General features: G+C 47.7%; 1 protein-coding gene and 1 non-coding gene across 2 annotated transcripts in view; both read left to right on the top strand.

Moving 5' to 3' along the window:
• SLC6A11 (solute carrier family 6 member 11) overlaps positions 1-23,202 on the top strand; it is a 121,033-nt gene extending 97,831 nt beyond the window's left edge. Inside the window, exons 9-14 of the mRNA XM_024740201.1 lie at positions 11,482-11,594; positions 14,347-14,484; positions 18,203-18,305; positions 19,108-19,208; positions 20,003-20,173; positions 23,050-23,202. Of these exons, the coding sequence (XP_024595969.1) occupies positions 11,482-11,594; positions 14,347-14,484; positions 18,203-18,305; positions 19,108-19,208; positions 20,003-20,173; positions 23,050-23,202 (779 nt within the window). The remainder of the gene's footprint in view (positions 1-11,481; positions 11,595-14,346; positions 14,485-18,202; positions 18,306-19,107; positions 19,209-20,002; positions 20,174-23,049) is intronic.
• Positions 1,941-2,047, top strand: LOC112396466 (U6 spliceosomal RNA). Its single transcript, XR_003002572.1, has one exon. It is a non-coding gene; the product is annotated as a U6 spliceosomal RNA (small nuclear RNA).
• Positions 23,203-24,330: the final 1,128 nt, after the last annotated feature.

Below are 24,330 nucleotides of genomic sequence, written 5' to 3'. Positions count from 1 at the left end.
CTCCCTGGCCTCCATCTACTCAATGCTGGTCATGCCCTCCATTTGTTATGACGCACCCCTGGGGCTTCGTTCCCTCCACTGAATACACCAGTCTAGGGTGTGGCTGCTTTTGCCTGGCGCGCACAGAGAGGGAAGCACCACTCTGACCCATCAAGCTGGGCAGGGTGGTAGATGTGGACACTGGAGCAGGAAGCTGGTTGCCAAGCTCTGCTTCATGACCACATGGGCTCCACCTTCCTTTGCATGGTGTCTGTCAGAGGGACAGTCCCTGCTGAAATCAGGGGGCCAGAGCTGGACCAGAGGATATTAATATGATCGAAGCTCTCAATCATCGAGCGCCTGCTCTGGGCACGAACTGTCTCATATGATCCTCGACTCAGCCCTCCGAGGTGGCAGTTTTGCTATCCCCACTTTACAGATGAGAAAGCTGAGGCTCAGAGACGTGCCATCACTTATCCAAGGTCACACAGACTGGAAAGAACAGGGCTAGATTTAATCTAGGCCATGCTCTCACCACTCCATCCCGTTGCCCACTGGGGGCAGGCACCTCGCACTTCACAAAACATTCATGTTCCTCCCTCGCATTAAACCATGGGGCAGCCCTGTGAGGAGGCAGCATTACCTTCTCTATGGGACTTTTGCCCTCTCTGAGGGACCTTTGCCCTCTCTGAGAATCTGCTTCCTCCTCTGTAAAATGAGCAAACTAATTCCCAACTCAGGTGTTGAGTGCTATAGGATATCTGCAGCACTATTGTTATCCTTTTTATCGTTATTTCCGTTTTACAGATGAAGCTCAGAGAAGAGTCATGGAGAGAAAGCAAAAGAGCCAACTAGAAATAAATTTTATTGTTTTTTTTTTCTTATTTCAAATTGAAAGCACGTTCACTGTAGAAAAATGCTGAAATATTGACAAAGGAAAGTCTCCGATCTGAATCTCACTACACTTTGGGGTTCTCCTGCCAGGATTTTCCATACATACATAGCTATATCTCTATTAATGAAAACTAGATCATATTAGGTTGCATTTTTCGATTCACCATAAAGCATGAGAGCTTTCTGCCACAGTAAATAAAGATATCAATCATGAGTTTTGATGGCTGTGTGGTATTCCACTGAATGGATGTACCATGATTGATTTACTGTGTCTCACTTGTCAGGCCCTGGGGTGGTTGTTCATATACTACCTCATGAAATGCTCATAGCACCTCTGCAAGGCATGCTTTATCAAGGCCTGCATTTGTGGCTGTGCAGAATATGCCCTGCACAGCTCCAGGGGGCGTCATTCACATAGACAGCAGTCCTGGACTTTATACTGCCCATTACAGACGAGGACTCTGTAACTCAGAGCATGAAGTGGGTCCCCTAAGGCCACACAGCCCATAGGTGGTACAGCCTGGCTCTAGCCTCTTCTGCTTCACCCTCCTGTGTCACTCCTGGTGCCAACCAGGTAAGCCTGCTCTATGGTTAGGGGTGTGAATCAGACCAAGATCCCCTTTAGGAGTTCCCGCCATTTGGATAAATTACATGTTGTAAGTATATAGCCCCCCCCACTCACCCTTCTCAGCAGGTTCTTACAGGGAAATTTACAACTTTAATTACCTAATTAGAAGGAAGGTGTTTTTTTTTTTTTTTGAACATCTTTATTGGAGTATAATTGCTTGTGTTAGTTGTGTTAGTTTCTACTGTATAACGAAGTGAATCAGCTCCTATCCCACCCTCCCTATCCCACCCCTCTAGGTGGTCTCAAAGCACCGAGCTGATCTCCCTGTGCTCTGCAGCTGCTTCCCACTATCTATTTTACATTTGGTAGTGTATATATGTCCACGCCACTCTCTCACTAGAAAGAAGGGTTTAAAGTAAAAAAAGTTTTTATCGGAAGAAGCTGAAAAAAAAGTACAAATTAAACCCAGAGTAAGTAGAAGCAAAGAGATAATAAAGGTGTGCTCGCTTGAGCAGCACATATACTAAAATTGAAACAATGCAGAGAAGATTAGCATGGCCCCTGTGCAAGGATGACACGCAAATTTGTGAAGCGTTCCATATTTTAAAAATAAATAGTAAAGTTAAGACATACAAACAATAGAGAAAATTTTCAAAGCCAAAATTTGGTATTAGAAAAGATAGCAAAATTTATAACACCCTGGCAAGACTAATTAAGGGAGAAAACACAAATTACTGATATCAGGAATGGAAGAGGAGATATGGCTACAGATACTGTAGACATTAAAAATGAGAATAAGGAAATATCATGAACAACTTAATGTAAATTAAATGGACAGATCCCTAAAAATCCATAATTTACTTAAACTGAGTCAAGAAGAAATAGAAAAACTAAATGGCTGTATATTTTGAAAAGAAATTGAATTCACTGTCAAAAATCTTTCTGCCAAGAAGACTCCAAGCCCTGCTGGTTTCACTGGCGAGTTCTACCAACTGTTTAAAGAAGAAATAACATCCCTCTTACACAAACTCTTTTAAAAATTAGAGGAAGTAAGAGTATCTGAGGACGACAGCTATATAGCTACATATATCCCCATTTTTTTCCCCAAAAAAGAAAAAAACAAGAAGGGAAAAGAATATTCTACAGAAAACCATGCCCCCCGCATAATCTGAAGCAGAAAATGTCGAAGCTGCAGATAACTAACAGAAAGAAAAATCACCAATCCCAGTTCAGTCTCCACCGCAGAGGCAAACCGAGAAAAACTGTGCGACAGACAGAAGATAGAGGCTAGTGAAAGGACCTAAGAGTGATTTGGAGCAACCACCAGAAAGATTAAATCTACTCTAAACCTGAAGGATCCAGACACATCCCTTAGCTGGGACTACAGAGAAGGGATTCAGTGTAGGTGTGATTTCAAGGGGCACGGACCGTTTCAAAGGGACAGGAACATTTTAAAGGAGGTACCATTTGAAACACAAAGCTTCTTGGGGAGAAAAAAGGCAACAAGAAAGGAAAAACACCCTTTTACAATGAGATGGTGAAGGGACACCAAGAAAAGGAGATAAAATGTAAATACCTGCAAAACAAAAGAGAACCATAAAGTCAGGGTGTGAAAATGGGAGCTCACCCTTCCCCCATCACCAGAACAAAAGGCTGCTAATGTGCCTGGACTTTGCAATACTGGCAGAAGAGGGCGCTGTTAAGCTGGGACTATTGTAAAATACCCAAGAACGCGAACAAGAGAAAAGTCAAGTCCCTGCAGAATTACTATAGAAAATCAGGAGTAGAAAGTTCCCACGTGTCTATGAAGAACCACACTGTGCCTCTGAAAAACAACCATGAAATAGAAGAAAACTGTAAGTCAACACTCCAAACAGAATTAAATATACTCAAACAAGCATCTGAGGATGTGAAAAAACTCTTTGAACCAGAAATTTTAACAAATGCGTGAGGGGGAGAACAGGAATGAATGAAAAGGGAGTTGATTGAAATCAGGGGAAAAATGAAAGATATTGTTATCTCAGAAATGAAGAATAGGGCTTCCCTGGTGGCACAGTGGTTGAGAGTCCGCCTGCCGATGCAGGGGACACGGGTTCGTGCCCCGGTCAGGGAAGATCCCACATCCAAAAAAAAAAAAAAAAAAAAAAGAAATGAAGAATAAATTGCAAAGTATCAAATGGAGAATAGTCTTAATAAAAGGCATTTTTAAAAGGAAGGAAAACAGCCAAGTGAATGAAAATGACGTAAAGAAGCAAAAATGATCCCTCCAAAAAAGTAGAGGGAAGACCAGCAAAGAAGAAAACATTCATATTATCAGAGCCCCTAAAGTAAAATGAATAAATAAAACAATGGAACAGAGGTAATATTTAAAACTATAATCCAAGAAGACTTTTTAGAAACAGAAAAAGAGCTGAATATACACATTGAAAGGACTACTTGGGTACTAGGGAAAATTAACCCAGAGTGATCAACTCCAAGACATCTTAGTAAAGATACTAGATTTCAAAGATAAGATAAAATCCTCAAGCCTTCCAGGCAAAAAAAGATCAAATAACTTATAACAGCAAAAGTATTAAACTGGCATCATACTTTTCAAAACTCACATACAAGGCAACTATGGGGCAGCATTTTTTTTAAATTCACACAAAGATGTGTGAACCAAAGATTTGATATCCGGCCATGTCTTCAAATGTGCAGGCTATAGAAAAAACATTTTCAATATACAAGAACTTAGAGACTTATACAATCTTCAGCCCTTTGGAAGAATCTGCCGGAGGGTGAACTTCATCCAACCCATTAACGACCGGGAAAACTTCAGAAATAGGACTGATGGTAAGCACTTAAAATATATATAAGTATACATATAAGACCAAAACAAAGGTGAGGAAAAAGATAGAGGACTAATGTAGAAATATGCTACATACTGTTACAAAGTAGAAATCATTAACCAAAAAGTAGAGGAGGCAAGAGAAAATATCAATAGAAAGAGCTCACTGATGTATGAGCAATAGGTGATGGTAAAGGATACTGGGGGTGAAACCTGGAAAGCCAGATAGTCAAGATTTACATAAGAGAACAAGGGCCTAAGAGCATTTAAAAAAGGTACAAGTATAAAAGTAACCACTAGAATAAAAACATAAACCTTCCTAAATACCAAAATAATAATAATAATAAAAGTATAAAAAAAGAACAAAGAATACACAACTCATAGAGATACATATAAAGATATACATAATTATAAAATATATTGTCAGTTAAGACCAAATATGTCAATCATATCAATAAACGTGAATGACCTTAACTATTAAAAGAAAAAGATTTTCAGTTTGGCTCAGAAAATAAGACCTACGCACAGGCAGACTTTGTTTTAGCATGCTTCACTTTGCTGTGCTTTGCAGATACTGCATTTTTTGCAAATTAATACTTTGTGGCAACCCTACATACCCCGTTTACTGCAGATAAAGTGCTATCAAATACCATGGAATGCTACAGAGAAATCGCTCTGGAAAAGAAGAGTCAACCAATGCCGCACACTTCACTGTCGTCTTATTTTAAGACATTGCCACGGCGACCCCAACCTTCAGCATCCACCACCTGATCAGTCAGCAGCCATCCACATTGCAGCAAGACCCTCCACCAGCCAAAAACATTATGACTCACTGAAGGCTCAGATGATGGTTAGCATTTTTAGTAATCATGTGTTTTTTAATTAAGGTATTGGTTTTTTAGACATAATGGTATTGTACACTTAGTAGACTACAGTATACTGTAGACCTAACTTTTATATTTGCTGGGAAACCAAAAAAATTCATTTGACTCACTCTATTGTGACATTCACTTTGTTGTGGTGGTCTGGAACTGAGCCTGCAACATCTCTTGAGGTATGCCTGTATGTGCTGTATATAAGAGACACATCTAAAACAGAATGATTCCAAAGCCTAAAAATAAAGGGATAGATGATGATAACAATTCTGATATCAGACAAAGTAGCGTTCAAGCCCAAATGCATTAAGCATGACAAAGGATGCTTTTTAATGTTAAAAGCCACAATTCACAATGAAGATATAACACACACACAAATGTAGGCACTAAATAACACAGCAATAATCTTTATGAAGCAAAAACTGCAGGAGAGGCAAGGAGACAGAGATAGAAATAAACTAACAATAAGAGAAAACTTTACTAAACACATTTATCAATAAAAGTGAAAGAATGAAAATAAATTAATTATATCCCCTGTTTAGAAAAATAAGAAAAACAATAACAAAATGAACTAAAAGAAGGCACAAGGAAGGAAATAATAAAGATAAAAGCAGAAAGTAATGAAGTAGAAAATAGAAAAATAGTAGATCTGGTTTTTAAACAATAATAAATTAAGCAACCTAAATGTCCATCAACAGAGGAATGGATAAAGAAGATGTGGTACATATATACAATGGAATATTACTCAGCCATAAAATGGAATGAAATTGGGTCATTTGTAGAGACCTGGATGGATCTAGAGACTGTCATACTGAGTGAAGTAAGTCAGACCGAGAAAGACAAATATCATATGATATTGCTTATATGTGTAATCTGAAAAAAAGGGTACAAATGAACTTACCTACAAAACAGAAGTTGAGTTGCAGGTATAGAAAACAAACTTATGGTTACCAGGGGATCAGGGGGTAGGGATAAATTGGGATATTGGGATTGACATATACACTACTATATATAAAATAGATACCTAATAAGGACCTACTGTATAGCACGGGGAACTCTACTCAATACTCTGTAATGGCCTATTTGGGAGAAGAATCAAAAAAGAGTGGATTTATATATCAGTATATGTATAACTGATTCACTTTGCTGTACACCTGAAACGAACACAACATTGTAAATCAACTATACTCTAATAAAAGTTAAAGTAATAATAATTAAAATTCTAGGTTTTTAGAAATAAAAATAGACAAATCACCAGATGATTAAGAAAATAAAAGGAGGGGGGAGAACATGCAAATAGCAAAATTAGAAATGACAAAGGGGAAATAACCATTGAAGCAAAAGACATTTTTAAAAATCATAAGAGATTATTTTGCAATCCTCTTTGCATATAAATTTGAAAACCTAGATGAAATGAATATTTTCCTAGGGAAATAGAGATTGCTAAAATTGACCCCATTTGATTTAGAAAGCTTAAACAGGCCAATTTCCATAGAAGAGATAGACAAAGTTATTGAGGAACTACCCCACGAACAAACAACAGGCCCAGATGGTTTCTCAGAAGAATTCTACCAAACCTTTGGAACCAGCTAGGCCCAGTGCTCTATAAATTATTCCAGAGCATTGAAAGGGGAGGAAACTTTCCTAACTTATTATATGAAAAGTATAATATTGATACCTAAACCAAATAGGCAATGCAAAGAAAGAAAACTACAGATTAATATCACTCATGTGTATTGATGCAGAAATACTAAATAAAATATTAGCAAACTCAAATCCAAAATATTAGAATCCACAATCACATTAAGAAGGTAATATACCATGTCCAAGTAGGGTTTATTACAGGAGTAATGTAAGGTTGATTTAACACTAAGAAAGCCATTAATATCACACACTATATTAATAGCCCAAATAAAATAAATCATAAAATTATCTCCATAGATACTGACAAAGTCTTTGAAAAATTCAACATTTATTCACTATAAAAAAATCAAGTAAATGGAAATTGAAGCATATTTTTAAAAATAGGTATGCAGATCAAAGTTTAAAAAGCAAGTATCTATGATATTCCACCCATTATGTAAGAAAGAAGGAGATAAAAGAAAATATGTCTGTGTGTCTGTGTAAAAATAGACAGAAAATAAATAAATACAAAGGAGAAAACTTATTAAGTTTTATCAATAATTATTAATAGTTAAGAATTAATATTAATTATTAATATTGTTAATTATTAATAATAAACTTGTTATTTATTTATTTAAAAATAAATAGGAGAAACTAGAAAAGAAAGAGCATGGTTACCAGAAGGGGTGGGTAGAAAGGGATAGAAAAGGGGGAAGAATAAGAAGTAAGGATGAGAAGGAAGCACCCCTTCCCTGAGTATATATCTTTATTAGTTCTGACTCTTAGAGTCACAGTAATATTTCACATACCACCCAAAATAAATAGTTGCCTTTTGTGGGTGGAACCAAAATGTAATACAAATAGTGACGAACAAACTTAACTGTATTACAAACGAACAATGCAACCATACTTAAGAGAATGGGGAAGAAAAGAGCTAACATAAGTGAATTTCAGGAAGCAGTATGTTGACTGGAAACTGTAAGGCTAAAAAAATTACTGTACCCTTGTTGGTAAAAGGAAATGGGTTAGCAATTCTAAACTATTACATGGCTATGTTAGGATTGAACAAACAAGTCAATATAGATAATTTGAGGCAGATTTTTCACTGCCTGAAAAAGATGTTACAAATAAGGAAAGTAAAGAAGCTAGAATGAACTGTATTAGAATTGGAGGTGTAAGTATGGACTTATGGTTTTAACATTTATACAGGTAGATATAGACGCATAAGCATGTATGTTTGTGTGGGTAAATATACGTATACATGTTTCCTAGCTTTGTGTGCTGAGAGGGTTTGTGAGCAACGATACTCCAGTAGCAATGAGCATACCTAGTGGTCAGATCTTGGTTTCTAAATGCCATTTAGAAAGGAACCAGAGCCCCTTGGAGAAGCAATTGATTTGAGTGCAGGAAGGACAAGATGAAGTTGGAACGTATCATGGTGCCCCTAAAATAAGAAAGTACTCAGAAAAATGTTGGAGGTATGTCAAAAAGACACAGGAATCAATCTGAAGAAGTTCCCAATAGCCAAACCAGGGATAATTTGAACAGCAAAATAAATAATGATAGTACTGGATTGTGACCCCTAGAATAAACTAAGTACCCAGGAGTCCATACCTGAAATTAATAAAAATTGAAAAAATAAGTGGGTGTGACAGGGCAGCTCTTTCTTACAGAAAAATTCTAATTAGTAAATATAGAAGGAATGAAGAAAATATAAACCCATTAGGCAAACACCATAAGGATAATTATTGCATGCAAGATCCACCAATGGATGATAAAATCAATGGGTAAAGGTTTGACTTGAAAGAGGATATTTTCATGATCTCAAAGTATCCTCCCCAAGATGGTTACCAGTTACAAAGGGAAACATGGTAACTTTATAGTGGAGAAAACTGGCATTCACCAACTTACCCAAATGATCAAGGTAAACATCTCCTGTACTAAGTTTTATTGACATCCTGTGTCCCCTTATATGATAAACTGAGAAAGACACAGTATCACTTCTATAGTTTTCTTGCCAAAAATATGCATAATCTCATGATGATAAACTGAGAAAGACACAGTATCACTTCTATAGTTTTCTTGCCAAAAATATGCATAATCTCAGTTTAATAATGAGAACATCAGACAAACTCACATCGAGGAGCATTCTGCAGAATAATGACCAGTACTCATCAAAAGGTCATGGAAGACAGGAAAGGGCTGAGGAACTGTCACAGGATGGAGGAGACTAAAGACAGACAGCCATGAAGTGCAAAGTGGAATCCTGAATTGGATACTGGGACAGAATAAAGGACATAAGGAAGAAAACTGATGGAATAGAAGTAAAGTCTGTAGCTTAATTAATAGTATTGTACCAATGTTAATTTCCTAGCTATTAAATATTAAATGCTTTACCCTAATATCTGAAGCAAAGCAAAGATGTATGCTGTCTCCACTTCTATTCCATATAATACTGGAATTCCTAGAGAGTGTGATAAGGCAAGAAAAATAAAAAAGATTAAGATTGGAAAGGAAGAATAAAAACTGTCTTCATTCATAAACATCATAATTGACCACATAGAGAAGGCCTAAGAAAACTACAGAAAAAAATTACTAAGTGAATTTAGTAAGGTCACAGGATAAAAAGATAATAAACAAAAATCTATTGTATTGTGTATATGCTAGCAACAAACAATTGGAAAATTTTAAACTTCTGATTTTCACAAGACACAATTGAAAAAATGAAAAGGCAAGCCACAGACTTGGAGAAAATATTTATAATACTTCTCTCTCATAAAGGATTTATATCCCAGGGACTTCCCTGGTGGTCCAGTGGGTAAGACTCCAAGCTCCCAATGCAGGGGGCCTGGGTTCGATTCCTGGTCGGGGAACTAGATCCCGCATGCATGCCGCAACTAAGAGCCTGCATGCTGCAACTAAAGATCCCGCATGCCACACTAAGACCCAGTGCAGACTAAATAAATAAATACCAAAAAAAAATGTTTAGAAAGGATTTATATCCCAAATATGTTATAAAGAAGTCTCACAACTCAATAAAAAGGAGACAACCCAACCAAAATTGGCAAAGACTCAAGAGGCATTTCACAAAAGGAGATATGTGAGTGGGCAGTAAAGATATGTGAAGATACTCCACACTGTTAGTCATCAGGGAAATAGAAATTAAAAACAGAATGATAAAATAATACTACAGGCCTACTATGTTTAAATTTAAAAGACTGACAACATCAGGGACTTCCCTGGTGGTCCAGTGGGTAAGACTCTGCATTCCCAATGCAGGGGGCCTGGTTTGATCCCTGGTCGGGGAACTAGATCCTGTGTGCATGCCACAACTAAGAGTTCGCATGCCAGAACTAAGAAGCCCGTGTGCTGCAACTAAGAAGTCCACATGCCGCAACTAAGAAGTCTGCATGCTGCAACTAAAAGATCCCGCATGCCACAATGAAGATCCTGCATGCCACAACTAAGACCCAGCGCTGCATGCATGCATGCATGCATGAATAAATAAATAAATAAATAAATAAATGACAACATCAAGTGTTGACAAGGATGTGGAGCCACTGGAACTCTCAAACAATGCTGGTAGGAATGTAAAATGGCACAGTTAACTTCGGAATTCAGTTGGGCATTTCTTAGAAAGTTAAACATATAATTACCATATGACCTGGTAATTCCAGGTAGGATGGATAAAGCTAATCTAAGGTGAAAAAATATCAGATCAGTGGTTGACCAGTGCAAAGACAGGGAATGAGGGTGGAGAGACTGCACAGGGGCCCCGGGTGATGATGGAAGTATTCTATAACTTGATTGCACTGGTGGTTATCTGGGTGTATCCACTTTTCAAAAGTCATTGAGCTGTACACTTAAAATGAATGCTTATTATAGGTAAATTGGACTTTAACAAGGCTGTTTTTAAGGTAGAAAACAATCAGAATGAATGTTTTTTGAACATTTACCTTTTTAAATGCTTTCCATATTCTGTATCATCGCACTGAATTCCCCAAACCACCCTATTAGGTAGGACTACATTGTTTCCATTTTCTAGCTGAGGAGACAGAGGTGGAGCTCACAGTAAAGAATGAGGATCTGAGCCCTTGACCACTGTGCTAGAGGGCTAGAACATCACAATCTCGCCCTTGATATTAATAAAGCTTATCCTGAGGATGTGCTAGCAAGCCCTTTACTGGAGCAGCTAAGAGACGTGAGTGTGGATCTGGGCAATGAGAGGAGACGCCCAAAGGAAGAGGTGGCCTGGGGGGACCAGCATCTGTCCAAGCCTGGACTTCTAAATACTTACATAGGAATCATCGGGTGCCTGGTCCTTGCCTCACCCTAGACCGACTGAATTGGAATCCCTGGGGTGGGCCTGAGAACCTGCGTTTTAATAAGAATGTCCCCCTCCTACCCCCACCTACCCCAGTAGGAAGAGTAGAGACAGGTCTGTGCAGAGGAAGGTCTGGGTGTCAGAGCAACCTGGGCTTGAGTCTGACCCTTCCAGACCCTTGCTTCCCTCCCTCTGCCTCAGCTTGCTCGCCTGTACAATGGGCATCACAATAGTGCCAACAGCGTGGGGTGGCTGGGAGATTACGTGATTTGAGTGAGAATTAGGCCCAGCACCTGGCACAAAGGAAGCACTCAATACGTGCTGGCTTAAAATAACAACTGAATGCGGCATTGAACTCCACTCAGCCCCTTTCTCTCTCCTTCCTCTCCAGGCCCCGGCCTGGCCTTTATCGCTTACCCCAAGGCCGTCACCATGATTCCCCTCTCCCCACTGTGGGCCACCTTGTTCTTCACGATGCTCATCTTCCTGGGCCTGGACAGCCAGGTAAGAGGGGAGCCCAGGCCGGAAGGGCAGGGAGCCAGGTATGTCGCTCTCCAGAACAGCTCTGAGACCTACACACCACATCCTGGTCCTTGTCGTCAGAAGCGCCCAGACCCTGAAGGACACGGAGATGTGGAAGAGCATCTTCTTCTTCCTTCCTTTATCTCTGGATTGGGGCCCCGTGTCGTGCCGCTGGCGGCCACATGGGTCCTCGGTACCACCACCAGCTACCGCTGTCCCTGACATTCCACCTGCCTGCCTCTCTTCTCACTGTGGGCTTCTCCCGACCCACCCTGCACTTGGCAGCCCGCCTTCCTCCGTGAAGGCTGTAGAGTTAGGACTAGCAGTTTGTCTGTGCATATTTTCCTTTCTCTCCACACGAGCACGTGCACTTACACCTTCTCACACTGTAAAACCGACCCAGCCCACCCTCCGACCCTCCTCCAATCCTCTCCTTGGTTTTCCTGCCAGAAACCTGTGGCCTCCAGTCTCTCTTCTGTCCCAGAAATCTGCCCCTTGCCCTGCTGCTCCATTGTGGCTGGGTTTCCTAAGAGCCCCAGAGAAGGTTTTCCAGCCAAAGCCAGGTGCTCTGCTGTCAGACAGGGGTCTCTTGGCGAGGTGCTGCCCACCCCCCTACCGGTGACCTTGTGCGAGTCACGTAGCACCCAAGCCTGGTGGCTGGTGTGTGTGTCTATTCAGCCAAGTCCTATTTCTTCCCCGGGATGGTTTCTCAGAAACTGCTAAGCCGAGCTGCCGAAGCACCGGGTGTTTTTGCTGATAATCATCCCGTCCATTGTTGCAGGCAGAGGCCTCAGGAGGGATTGGCAGCTTGTGTGACAGTGACAGGCCCGCCTCTGCAGGGCGTGTGGGGCCTGGGCCTCGGCTCTGTGAGTCCCTGGGCTGAGCCAGGCCAGCATTAGGACGGAGACACTTGGTTTGCAAAGGGGAACTGGGGGCCCAGAGGTCTGGCCTGGATGGCTGCTCTGCTCACCCCCAGGTGTAAATGGCATGGGCTTTGTGCCTGAGCTGTGTCCTCAGTTCTCAATCATGATAATGACATGGGCTGGGGCGGGGGGTCCCCTTTTGTTATCCTCATTTTGCAGAGGAAGAAAGTGAGGCTCAGAAATGCTGAGTGACTTGCTGGGACATGCACCCAGGTCTGTGTGCTTCTTAAGCCACCTGCTCTGATATCACTTCAGTTTAGGTGCTGGATCAACAGGCTCCCTGGAATCTCCTTCCTTCCCTGGGGACCCTGGAGAAAGGACGAGCATGGCCAGCCTTGCTGCAGAGGCAGGGCAGCCTGGAGGTTAGGAGTCTAGGTGTTGAAGCCAGACAGGGCTGGGTTTGAGTCCCAGCTGCACGACTCTGGCCAGCTGTGTGACTCTGGGCTAGTCACCTCACCTCTCTGTGCTACAGTCCCTTTGCACGATAAGGATAGAAATCCATACCCTAAGGAGGTGGACATGAACCAGAAAGGATTTGGAGCCAAAGAATGGCTCCAGGGAAGGGGGGGAGTGCCCCACAGAGGTGACAGCCAACCTCTGGAACAAGATTGCCTGGTTCAAATTCTGGCCGTAATATGTTATACCTCTGATCTCAGGGAAAGTTGCTTACACCCCTGTGCTTCTGTGTCTTCATTTACAAAACGGGTAATAATAGGACCTAACACCTAGAGATTAAATAAATTAATATCGGTTAACTGCTTAGAACTGAGCCTGGCACACGACAAGCACCATGTGTTTGCCACTGTTGTTATTATTCATTTATTAAACATTTTCTGAGCATCTCCTCTGTGCCACTGGAAATAGAGGAAAACGATGTGGCCGCTGCCCTCCAGGGTCTCACCTTCTTGCTAGGAGACAGGTCAACAGCAGTCACGGGCCCCACGAGATGAGGGATATGGACTAGAGGGAAGAGAGGGGAGATCTATTCTGCCCAAGTAGGAGGCAAGGAGGAGCAGCGAAGAAAAGGCTCATGCAGGAGGTCTGCCCACAGTGCTGGGAGAACCCGGACAGGGGGGTAGGGGTGTGCTGGGATATTTGGGCTGGGTGTTGATGGGTGAGTAGGAGTGTAACTTAGCCCATACCCAATCCTGTCTCAGCATGGCGGGACACAGATGCCTAGTGGCTCGGGCTCTGCCGTTGAAGCCTGCCCAGCCCAAACGCAAGAGCTGGGTGTTAGCTCACCTGACTGCCCTCCCCCCAGCAGAGGGTCACTTGCCCACGAGAAGCAAAGGACAGGGGAAATGTCACAGGCCTGGAGGACAAAGCAAGTCAAGTCCCACCCACAGACCAGAGCCTGCCAGCAGCAGAGCCCTCAGCTCTCAGGACAGTTACAGGGATTCCCATCTTGCTTCCCAGGCAGAGGCTGGGTCTCATTTAAGTCATTGACCCCAGAACAGGGCCCAGCACATAGGCACGTGATAGGCAGCTTGGGGGGGATAAGGAATTCTAGAGTCAGGAGACCTCATTTCAAGTCCTGACCCTGCCACTTCCTTGCTGAGAGACTTTGGGCAGGTCGCTTTCCGTCTCTGAACCTTAGGGTCCTCATGTGTTAAATGGGCCCGCCGGAGTTCTGTAAACGCCGGGATTCTTGTTTTTATTCTTGGGTCCTCCATCAGGGTAAGTGTGGGAATGAAGGTGAGACCCAGTGGAAAGGAAGCCCAGGGTTTAAGGCTGCTCTGCTTGCCTGGAGCCAGGGCCAGTAAGAACGGCCTTTCTCTTGGGTTTCACACCATCATTTCTACCCTGTCCAGTTTGTGTGTGTGGAAAGCCTGGTGACCGCTGTGGTAGACATGTACCCCAAAGTCTTCCGGAGGGGCTATCGGCGGGAGCTGCTCATCCTGGCCCTGTCAGTCACCTCCTATTTTCTGGGCCTCGTGATGTTAACGGAGGTGAGTGATAAGGATACGGGTAAGTGATGTGAACAGGGTAGCACAAGGGTTAAGCGCCTGGGCTTTGGGTTAGCGGATCTGACATTGACTAGCTGTGTGACCCTGGCTCCAGGTCCAGCACTTCTCGGGGACTCCGTGTTCTTATGTTTGTAATGGGTTGTTGTGAGACTCCGTGGACATTTTCATTAAGCCTTTAGCCCAGTGACCTGCATGTGTAAGTGCTCAGCTCAAGGTCTCCACTTCACTGCCAGAAGGAATAAAACTCCCAGAGGGAAAGGCGGGGTTTACCTGGTCATCGTGAACGTCCGGATGCCGGGGCCACCCCTTTTAGTAACTTCTGGGTGAAGGGGACAGTGTCAGCTACGGAACCCTCCACTAGTTACTATTATCGGCCTCGAGTTCAGAGGGGGCTTTTCTGGGGCATCACTGAGAATAGGCATGAGGAATTGGGCACCTTCAGGCACTGTGTGTTCCCGCCCCAGCCCTTCATGTGTACCCTCTTCTTGTCTCTGCCTGGGGTCAGGAGGGGCTCCTCAAGACCCTAAATTAAGACTGTCTCATAAAGCCACGTTTCTCTTCGCTCCTGCAGCCATCCTGTCAGATAAATACTTTCTTAAGTACCTTGGGAAGGTGCGATTAGATATCTTTTTATCCACACTCAGAAAATTAATTAATTTTAAAAGCCACCAAAAAGCCTCAAAACTGTTGTCGAGGGACAAGAGGTTTTGTAAGAAACATGGAAAGAAATGAGGGAATTCAGAATCTGTCGAAGCAGCTGATATGGTACGGAAGTCGGTCTGTTGATTGTCATCCTCCACTTCTCAGTTCAAATGCCACCTCCTCCTGGAAGCCACCTCTGCTTTCCTTCCCACTCAGGACTTCATTCTAAGCTGAACTCAGCCTCCCTCTGGCCATTACAATGACCTGTCTGTTCACCTGCTGCCCCCACCAGGCCCCGAGGTCCTCAAGAACAGGAGCTGACCTTGACCTGCTCTGCACCCTTGGGACCTGGCATGGGGTGCGCTCTGGGGCGTGGTGGCTGGTGTTATTACTGCTCCTGGTCATTGTCACATTAATGGGAGTGATAATCAGCATTTGAGCAAATGAATGGTGAAGCACTTCCCGTTTCCTCCTCTGCTCTCCCCACACGGAGAACCAGGGAGGCAGTGAGCAGGGCCTCATTAAGTGCTGATTAATTAGGCAAAGTAGAGTCTTTTATCACGCACAAATTGGGGGGTTAACCTGACGCCTTAAAAAGGCTGGTGGCACTACAAGAAGAGAAGGCATTGGCCAGCGTCCCCGGCTTGCAGCAGGCAGGTAGAGCGCCCTCCTGGACACCGGCCCTGGGTGCCCTGCTCACAGAGCCTTCCAGCCCACCCTCCTCCAGGCCTCGGGTCTGCCCCGGGGCACCTGGGGCCCCAGCCCATGAGGGAGCCAGCGCTGTGTCTGCCCAGGACCAGCGTGTCCTTGAGTGATCACACCGGGAAGTTCAAGCTGCCAAATGGGCCCTGTCGGCCTCAGTAATTGCTGGCAGGATCTTCTCCCTCATTTAAACACATTTAAAGCTCTGCTCTAGGGAAAAACCAGTCCGCAAATATCTGATCTTCCGCTGAGGCAGTGTGAAGGGCACGGGCTCTGCAGCCGGACACTTGGGCTCCGTCCTCAGCCCCACGGCTGGGCAGCTGGGTGACCTGTGGTGCATATTCTCACTGGCCCGGTCCTCGGGTTCCCCCACGTGAGCGCTGAGTTTAACTGTAGCACCTGCCCTGTGATCACACTGTGCAGGAAATCTAGACTGAGACCTGGGACCAGGTACCACAGAGCTGGCACGTGGAGAGCACGGCGTTAAGGCTTCCTTCTGGGTTATTTTCATGTATGATGTTTGTGGAAGGAGACCCTCGGGAGAGCAATTAGGAGGGCAGTCCTGGGTTTAACTCAGAAAGCTCCTTACGCTCAGAGACCCGAACGCCTGCCATATCTGTCACAGACAGGAGGCCCCAGACCAGATACAGCCCAGCGATCCATGTTGTTTCCCCCTCACTGTGATTTTTTAAGAAGACGAAGTGGTTACCAAAATTAAAGAGAAAGATTTCTCAAGAAAATTTGGATTGGGGGCATCTTCCAGAAAATCTGCAGACCTGGCTGCCCAGGCCTACGTCCCCCAGCAGCAATCGGCTGGAGTTGTGTGGCCACGTGGGGCCTATGCTCTCCAGTTAGCCACAGTCCCCACCACTCCCTGCTGTCACACATTAGGACCACTTGGACTCAGCACTGAGATGTTGCCCCTGATCTAGTTGAAGAGATGAATGAGGAAACAAATAGTCCCAGGGTGTGTGGTCTTTCACATGACAGAAGGAGGCCCGGGGGCTTGGGGAACACAGAGAAGAAGCTTAGTCCCAAGAGGTCCCCGTGGCAGACACATAAGGAGGCTGTCCAGGCTTCATCCTGGCCTCTTAACCCCCGTCCTTTCCTGGCATTTGGGACACCTCCCCCAACCCGACCCTCCCTCCCTTTTGTACTTTTATTTCTACTGCTTTTGATTGTCCCGCTAAGGACTCTCATTGTGTTGTAGGATTTTCTTTACAGATCCCAACCCTTCCCACACCTGCATCTGGCCTCCCCTCCTCTGCCCACCCAGACGCCTCCCCTGCCTCCCAGAGATCCTTCCAGAGCACCTTGGCCAGCCAAGCTTGCACCCCCCTGGCCTTCCACTGAACGTAATCATCAGAGATTTGCATATCACAGAGCTGGCCCACTTTGTTCCTGCATCCCACAACGATTGCGCACCTACTGTGTGCCGAGTCTTTGGCCAGAAACAAGGACACAGCTGTGGACAAGCCATTCAGAGTCCCTCCCCAATGGGGCACTCACTCTATATGATTCAATTTGCACTTACGGGGACATACTGCAAGCTGGACCCTGCGCTGAGGGTGGGAGACACACAGAGGACCGGTGCGGGGGCCTTCCCAGCAGGAGCTCAGAGCTAACAGAGTAGCTGATGGCAGAACACTTTTTTTTTTTAAACTATGAATCCTTAAAATGTGCTATGGAGGCCCAAAGAAAGAACGAGGCTGTCAGGGAGGGCTGCTTGGAGGAGGAGACATTTGAGATGAGCTTTGAAGGAACTTACCCAGCGAAAGGGAATAGCATGTACAAAGGCACAGCAGTGAGACAGTCCCTTGGTGTGTCCAGGAGGGAGCATGTTGAGGGGGACTGTGGGAAGGGGAGCTGAGGCCCAGTGAGGAGGGCAGCCCTGGCTGGCAGGCTGAAGGAAGCCAAGGTGTAATTGTAAACTGTAGGGTGACATGGTTGGATCTGCAGGTTGGAAAGGTCCCTGTGAAAGCTGGTGTGTGGAAGGGTAGGAGAGGGAGGCTGGAGGCAGGGGGGCCAGTGGGGAAGCTGTCACAGCCACCTGGAGAGAGGTGCTGAGCCTTCCCAACCTCCAGTCTCTGGTCTTCTGTGTTGTCTCTGACGTTTGGGGAGCAGGGACAAGACAAACCATGGCAATCTCAGCAACCCCCAGAGGGTGGTCTTAGGGGGCGCCCAGGTGTGGTGGGCGCAGTGTTCCAGGACCCTGGGGAGACCAGTCTGTCCTGGTGGAGGTGAGTCCCGGCTGGTGGTAGCCGCAGGGCAGAGAGCCCTTCCCAAGGCCAGCTGGCTGACCCTGCTCTCCAGGTGTCTGTCCCTGTGTCCATACTTCTGTCCTCTCACTCCCCAGGGTGGCATGTACATCTTCCAGCTCTTTGACGCCTACGCCGCCAGTGGGATGTGCCTTCTCTTTGTGGCCGTCTTTGAATGCATCTGCATCGGCTGGGTGTACGGTGAGTAGAGGCTGAGCCCTCGCACACCCCAGAGGCCACCATGGTGCCCAGCACATGGGCACCCGGGACCCGGCTGAGCCTGGGTTCCCTGTGGCTGGTCTCCATCTGCATCAACCTCTTCGTCCTCCCCTCAGGGACTTCTTGTCCTTTCCCACTTGTCGGGAGACCCTCCTGCTTTTATATCCCTGCAGCAGAGGGAGGGGTTCCAGGCTCGGACCCTGTGACCTTGATTCTGTCCTTCTGCCCCTGATGCTCAGTTTTCCCATCTGCAAAATGGAGTAGTGTCTCCGAGCAGGAGGTAGTGTAGGCAAAGCAGGCAGCCCAAGTGCCTGGCCCTCAGTCAGCACATGCCTTCTGGTTCCCCAAACCGTATGAGTGCGTGAGGGTTGCTGGTCTCAATGATGCACACTCCCAAGTGTGGTTCGGGAATAGACACCCCACAGGCCACCCGTCCGGCCCTCACCTTCAGAGCCCTGACCCCTGCCCCCGTGCAGGTCAGCCAGCCCCTGGCCCTGACTCAAAGGGACCACCTTCCTCCTTTCCCCCAGAAACTCCTGCCCGTTTCCTGGACCTCACTGCCCAAGGTCAGAAGGGGTCTTCCCAATATTGAACCAGAGTCCCTTCTACTGCAGTTTATCCTGACACCTCACATATGTAACACCTTGGTAGTTTTTAAGCGGTAAATAGGGCTCCTGCCACAATTTGTCTTGGGCTGGGGAAACCAGACACTCATAGTCTTCCCTCTGAGTCTTGTACAGAAATCTTCTGGGGTGTGTGTGCCCGTCTTCTTTATTCTGGACAGGAAGCGACCGCTTCTATGATAACATCGAAGACATGATTGGCTACCGGCCGTTGTCACTCATCCAATGGTGCTGGAAAGTCGTGACCCCCGGGATCTGTGCGGTAAGGGCCCTGCCGGGAGCCGCCTGCATCCCACCCACCCACGTACTTCTGCACCCCAGAGCCCAGACCTGGCTGAGGCCGAGACTGAGGAGGTGATGTCCCCCTGGGGACCCTCTGTGCCCTCAGAAGGTCCGAGGCACCTGACACTTTTCAAAGCCGGCATTGTGGGGACAGTCTCTGGGCTTGGCCAGGGGGCCTCACTAGGACCCCAGCCCTGCAACCAGCTTGCTGTGTGATTGTGAGCAAATCACCTCCCTTCTTGGGACCTCAGGTTCTATGCCTGCATATGTATAGAAGGCGGCTGGGACCTGCCTCTGCGGGGGCCGAGGGTCCCGTGAAAGGCATTTGGCTCTGCTGTTCACAGTGAAGCAGCAGTGTGAGGATGACGAGGGGCTCACGCTCTGCCCCTCACATCAGACCGAGAGAGGCCTTTGTGAGAGGATGTTTAATTAAAAAAACAACCCCCCTGCTCTTCACCCAGTTCTTGGCACTGGAAGTATCTCAGAGCATCTTTACAAACCATCTTAGTTCTGAAAGGCAGCTTTGAAACCAGCCCTGAGAAGTAGCTAGGAAAAAATAATAATTCCTGACTGGGCAGAGGCTGGGGATGAGGCTCCTGGGGGTCGGGGAGGGTCTCCTGGGATCTGTGGGGGTCAGTTCCCCGTGTTTCTCGCTGTGGACCCAGCAGGGCCTCACCTCTCCGAGGCCGCCACATGGGGTTGACTGTCTCCCCTGCTGGCTGCCCGCACGCAGGCTGAGGGCCGCCCCAGGGACCTTTCCCCGTCTCCCCGCAGGGCATCTTCATCTTCTTCCTGGTCAAGTACAAGCCCCTCAAGTACAACAACATCTACACCTACCCCGCCTGGGGCTATGGCATTGGCTGGCTCATGGCCCTGTCCTCCATGCTCTGCATCCCGCTCTGGGTCTTCATCAAGGTGTGGAAGACGGAGGGGACGCTGCCGGAGGTGAGCAGCCTGGGAGGAGGGGTCAGGAAGGGCGGCTCAGAGGTGGGGGGTACAGCTCAGGGCAGGGCTGGCAGTGCTGGGAGGACTGGTGCGTGTGGGCACAGCCACGGGCACGTCTGGGTCCCCGCTTCCTCATCTGGGCAATGGGTGTGATGAGAACGTGCCCCACGTGTCTCCCAGGGAAGCCTGGCCAACTCCTCCCTGGCGGGTATTCATCAGTACTGCTGTGCTGAAGCCTCGGGGTTGAGACGTTTTCCCTGAGCTCAGCCTCAGTTTCCTCATCTGTAGAATGGGTCAACAGCAGTCCCTCACTTACAGAGGTTGTTTGAGGACTCAGTGAGTATGCAGAGGGAAAGCGCTTAGACCAGGACCTGGGAGAGAGAGAGAGACCAAGTGTTAGCTCTTACTGCTCTGTGGATTCTGTTCATTAAGGACCCCATTCCCGGGGCACAGGGAGAGGCTCTGACATTTGTGGAACATCTATCCTGTGTCGTCGCTGTGCCAAGCTCTCTTGGTGCTGCATCTCCTCTAGTCCTCAGAGAAATTAAGTCATTTGCCTAGGATCACACAGCCAAAAATTAGCAAACCAAAAATTTTTAACAATCTTATTGAGGTATGTTTTCTGTATCATATCATAAAATTCACCCACTTCAGGTATACAATTCAGTGGGGGTTTTTTTTAGTAACTTTCTGTGTAGTGCAGTCATCACCATAAATCAGTTTGCAAATATTTGTATTTATTTATTTTATTTATTTATTTTTAAGATCCCTGGTGCCCATTCCCGGTAAGCCCTGTTCCCAAGCCCAGACACGCACAAATCTGTCTCTGTGTGTGTGCGCCTCTTATGGTCGTTTCCTGCCAGTGGAATCTGCAGTATGTGGTCTCTTGGTAGCAGAGTGAATTCGGATCCCAACCCGTCATACCCCCCCACCCACTCTCTCTTCACTCTCCTTTCCCACCCGCTGGCAGATCAGAAGGTCTGAGTCAGCTTCTCGCCCATTTTGCAAACTGCTGTGTGCCAGACGCTGCTCTAAGCCGTCTACGAGCACTAGGCCACTGAATCCTCACAGCAGTCCTGTGAGGCGGAGGAGCTTCCTGTCCCCATGTCACAGGTGAGGAAGCTGAGCACAGAGAAGTGAAGCAAGTTACCCAAGGGCACACAGCCTCTGAGTGACAGAGCAGGTACCCTGTGCCCCCACCCCCGCCTCGTTCCTGCCCCAACGCAGCACCCCAGGGCTCTCGGGGCTGACCTGCGTCTCACAAGCATGCGGCCTGTGTGCAGACACGCCCAGGCAAGAGCCAGCTCTCCTGCCCACCCAGGGGCCTGAGCTCCAGAAAAGCCAACATCCAGCCAGGAGGGGCAGGCTGAGAGGGAAGGTCCCTTTCTCCAGCCTGCTTGTGCCCTCAAGCAAGTCAGGGTCCTCCGCTCCTGCAGGGAATGTAGGTCAAGGGCAGTTGTTAATTCTGGTTTGGGACCAGACGTGTCCAGAGGAGAGCAGCCCTGGAGCCCTAACCCCTTGGCCATGGCAGGCCCCTGACAGTTAGTTCACCTCCCTCCATTTCCAGAAGGTTCTGCCCGCTGATGGGAAGGATCTGGAAGGAAAAATGGGGTCAGAGAACTGCTGTGAGGATGGGTTGTCTGTGCTAAGAGCTGTGGATGGGTCAACAAATCTGAGGCCACCTCATGACAACGCTAGAGGCAGGTGCCACTGTGACCCCCTTGGACAGATGAGGGAAGGAGACGCAGAGGGTTAAGTTCTTGCCCCAGTTAAGTGGTGGGACTGAGACTCAAGCCCAGGTGTCTGGTTCCAGAGCCCGTGCTCCCAGCACCTGTCCTGTGTCAAGAGCCTAACACCATGCCTGGCACCCAGGAGGTGCTCGGCATTGCCGAGGGGTGGGCGGGGATGCGGGAGCTGCCTGTTAATCCCATCCGGGCAGGATAGGTCCAGCCTCTCTCAGGCACGGCAGGATCTGAAAGAGAAAACAGAACCTTGATCATAAGAAACCAGCCACCCCAAAGTCTTCCCAGCCTTCCTGGGGAGAAGGTTTATGCCCAGGAAAGGCCTCCCAAATCCTGGCCTGATGTCTTCTGGAGGTGCACATGAGGCTGAGGTGTGGGACCCGAGGCTGGGCCGAGGAGGCAGGAGCGTGTGTCCAGGGTCTGCCCATGGCCTCCACTCCCTCATCGGTAGAGTAGACGATGGCCACCCTGTCTGCGTCCGGCCCAGAGCCGGCCACTCTGCCAGGCGGCGTGAGGCTGTGGCCTTAGGGATAACGTTTCCGTCTTTAGACACACACCGCCTCTTCCCCTGGATGGGGGAGCGTGATGACAGCCTTTTGTGGGAAACGTACCTGTTTATCCAGCGATCATTATATGAACGGCTCTGGAGGTGCCGTAGCTCATCCTCACAGCAGCCCTTCGGGCAGGTACTCCTATCCCATTTCACAGATGGGAAAACACAGCCCAGAGATGTTAGGTGACTTGCCCCACATGTAGTGAGGCTAAGCAGCGGCTCACACCCCAGCTTCTCTGTCTCCACGGGAGGAGGGATGCAGCAAGCAGCCCTGGGTACAGCTCTCACGTCCTGGCCACCTGCAGCGGGCCAGGTTCAGGGTGGGCGCTTTCGCTCACTGTCTCCTTACTCCTCATCCAGTGATAGCAGTGGGTACCCCGGTGTCCCCATGTCCGGGGGTGGGGGCGGGAAACGGAGACCCGGAGGTCCACGCATCGTCCAGGACAGAGCTCTGAGTGGCAGGGCTGGGGCTGGTGGCTTCACTGCCCCGAGGTGTCCACCGTGCCGTTGGGAGGTGCCAAGGCAGGCCCAGGACCCTGGCAGCCACTCTCAGACAGCTCTTTTCCTCTCCAACCATGTAGAAATTCCAGAAGTTGACGACCCCCAGCGCCGATCTGAGCACGCGGGGCAAGCTTGGGGCAGGCCCACGGACGGTGATGGTTAATGACTGTGACGCCAAACTCAAGGGTGATGGGACCATTGCGGCTATCACAGAGAAGGAGACGCACTTCTGAGCGCCCCTGCCGCCTTGATGCCTCTTCCGCTCCTCGCCCGCCCCGTCCCCGCCGTCCCGCCGTCCCCGCCGTCCCCGCCCTGTGTACAAATGAATACCTGAACCACGTACTTCACCTAATGGTAGAGCCTTGCTCGTTTTGCACAGGATTTATTAACAAGTTAATTTTAAGGTGGCCGCACCCACTCTGGTTTCAAGTCACATCCCCTCCTCGCCCCCCAGTTGCCATGTGAGTAACAAGACGAAGAGATAACCCTATACAGGGACTAGTGTCATCCTCTTGTGCTAGGACGCTTTTAACCAGCATTTTCTAGGGGTTAGGAAGTTGTATCATAGGGTCAGACTTTTATACTCGGGCTGTGGGGCAGGTGGGCGGGAGCAATGCCTGTCCCGCTCCGTCAGCCTTTGAACCGACCGGTTCGTGTCCCACCTTTGTCCCTGACTGCGCAGCTGCCCTTCCTCCGCGCTGCCATGCCTCCCCTTCAGCCCGTCCCTTTCCCATCCCCAGCTTCCTAGAGGTGGGTTTGCAGACAGCAAGGCTGTGTCAGAGAAGAAGTCCCAGCAGACTCAGGACTCTTGGGTGGCAGGCCCTCCTCTTCCCTGGTCCCACCGTGTGATCTGGGGCACTTCCCTCCCCTCTCGCGTGTCCCCAGTGGGGCAGGCTGGATCAGGTGACCTCTGAGGTTCTGCCCACCTGGCTTCATCTCTTGGGGATGCTCTGCGTGCCTCCTTGGCTTGCAGACCCGCTGTTGATCTCGGGTTCTTCTGAAGACTTGCAGGTGGGCAGCCCCTCGCCTCTCACCCCCTTATTTAAAGTCAAGTTTATCATGGAAACTTTGTGGTTTGATTTCATCCATGAGCATTCCCATCCTTGCGACCAGCCAGGTCCTCGGCCCTGTGGCAGGGCTCCTCCTGGCCGTCTGCTCGCACACTCCGCTCTGCCTCTCTGTCCTCCTCAGCAGGGCTGGCTGGAGTTTCCTGTGCGCTGGTTCTCGGGCCCGGGCAGCAGCCTCTATTCTGCTTGCGGCTGTCTGTCCTGCCACCGCCCCCACGGGATCTGCATTGTAGGACCTTCCAGCAGCCTCCAGGGAGGGAGCTGTGGTCGGGCCTGGAGCCTGGTTTCCTCCTC

This window comes from Neophocaena asiaeorientalis, unplaced genomic scaffold (genome assembly GCF_003031525.2).
Source record: "Neophocaena asiaeorientalis asiaeorientalis breed wild unplaced genomic scaffold, Neophocaena_asiaeorientalis_V1.1 scaffold75, whole genome shotgun sequence".
Classification (NCBI taxonomy): domain Eukaryota; kingdom Metazoa; phylum Chordata; class Mammalia; order Artiodactyla; family Phocoenidae; genus Neophocaena; species Neophocaena asiaeorientalis.
Note: the sequence above shows the minus strand (reverse complement) of the source record. Positions and strands in the feature narration are given on the sequence as shown.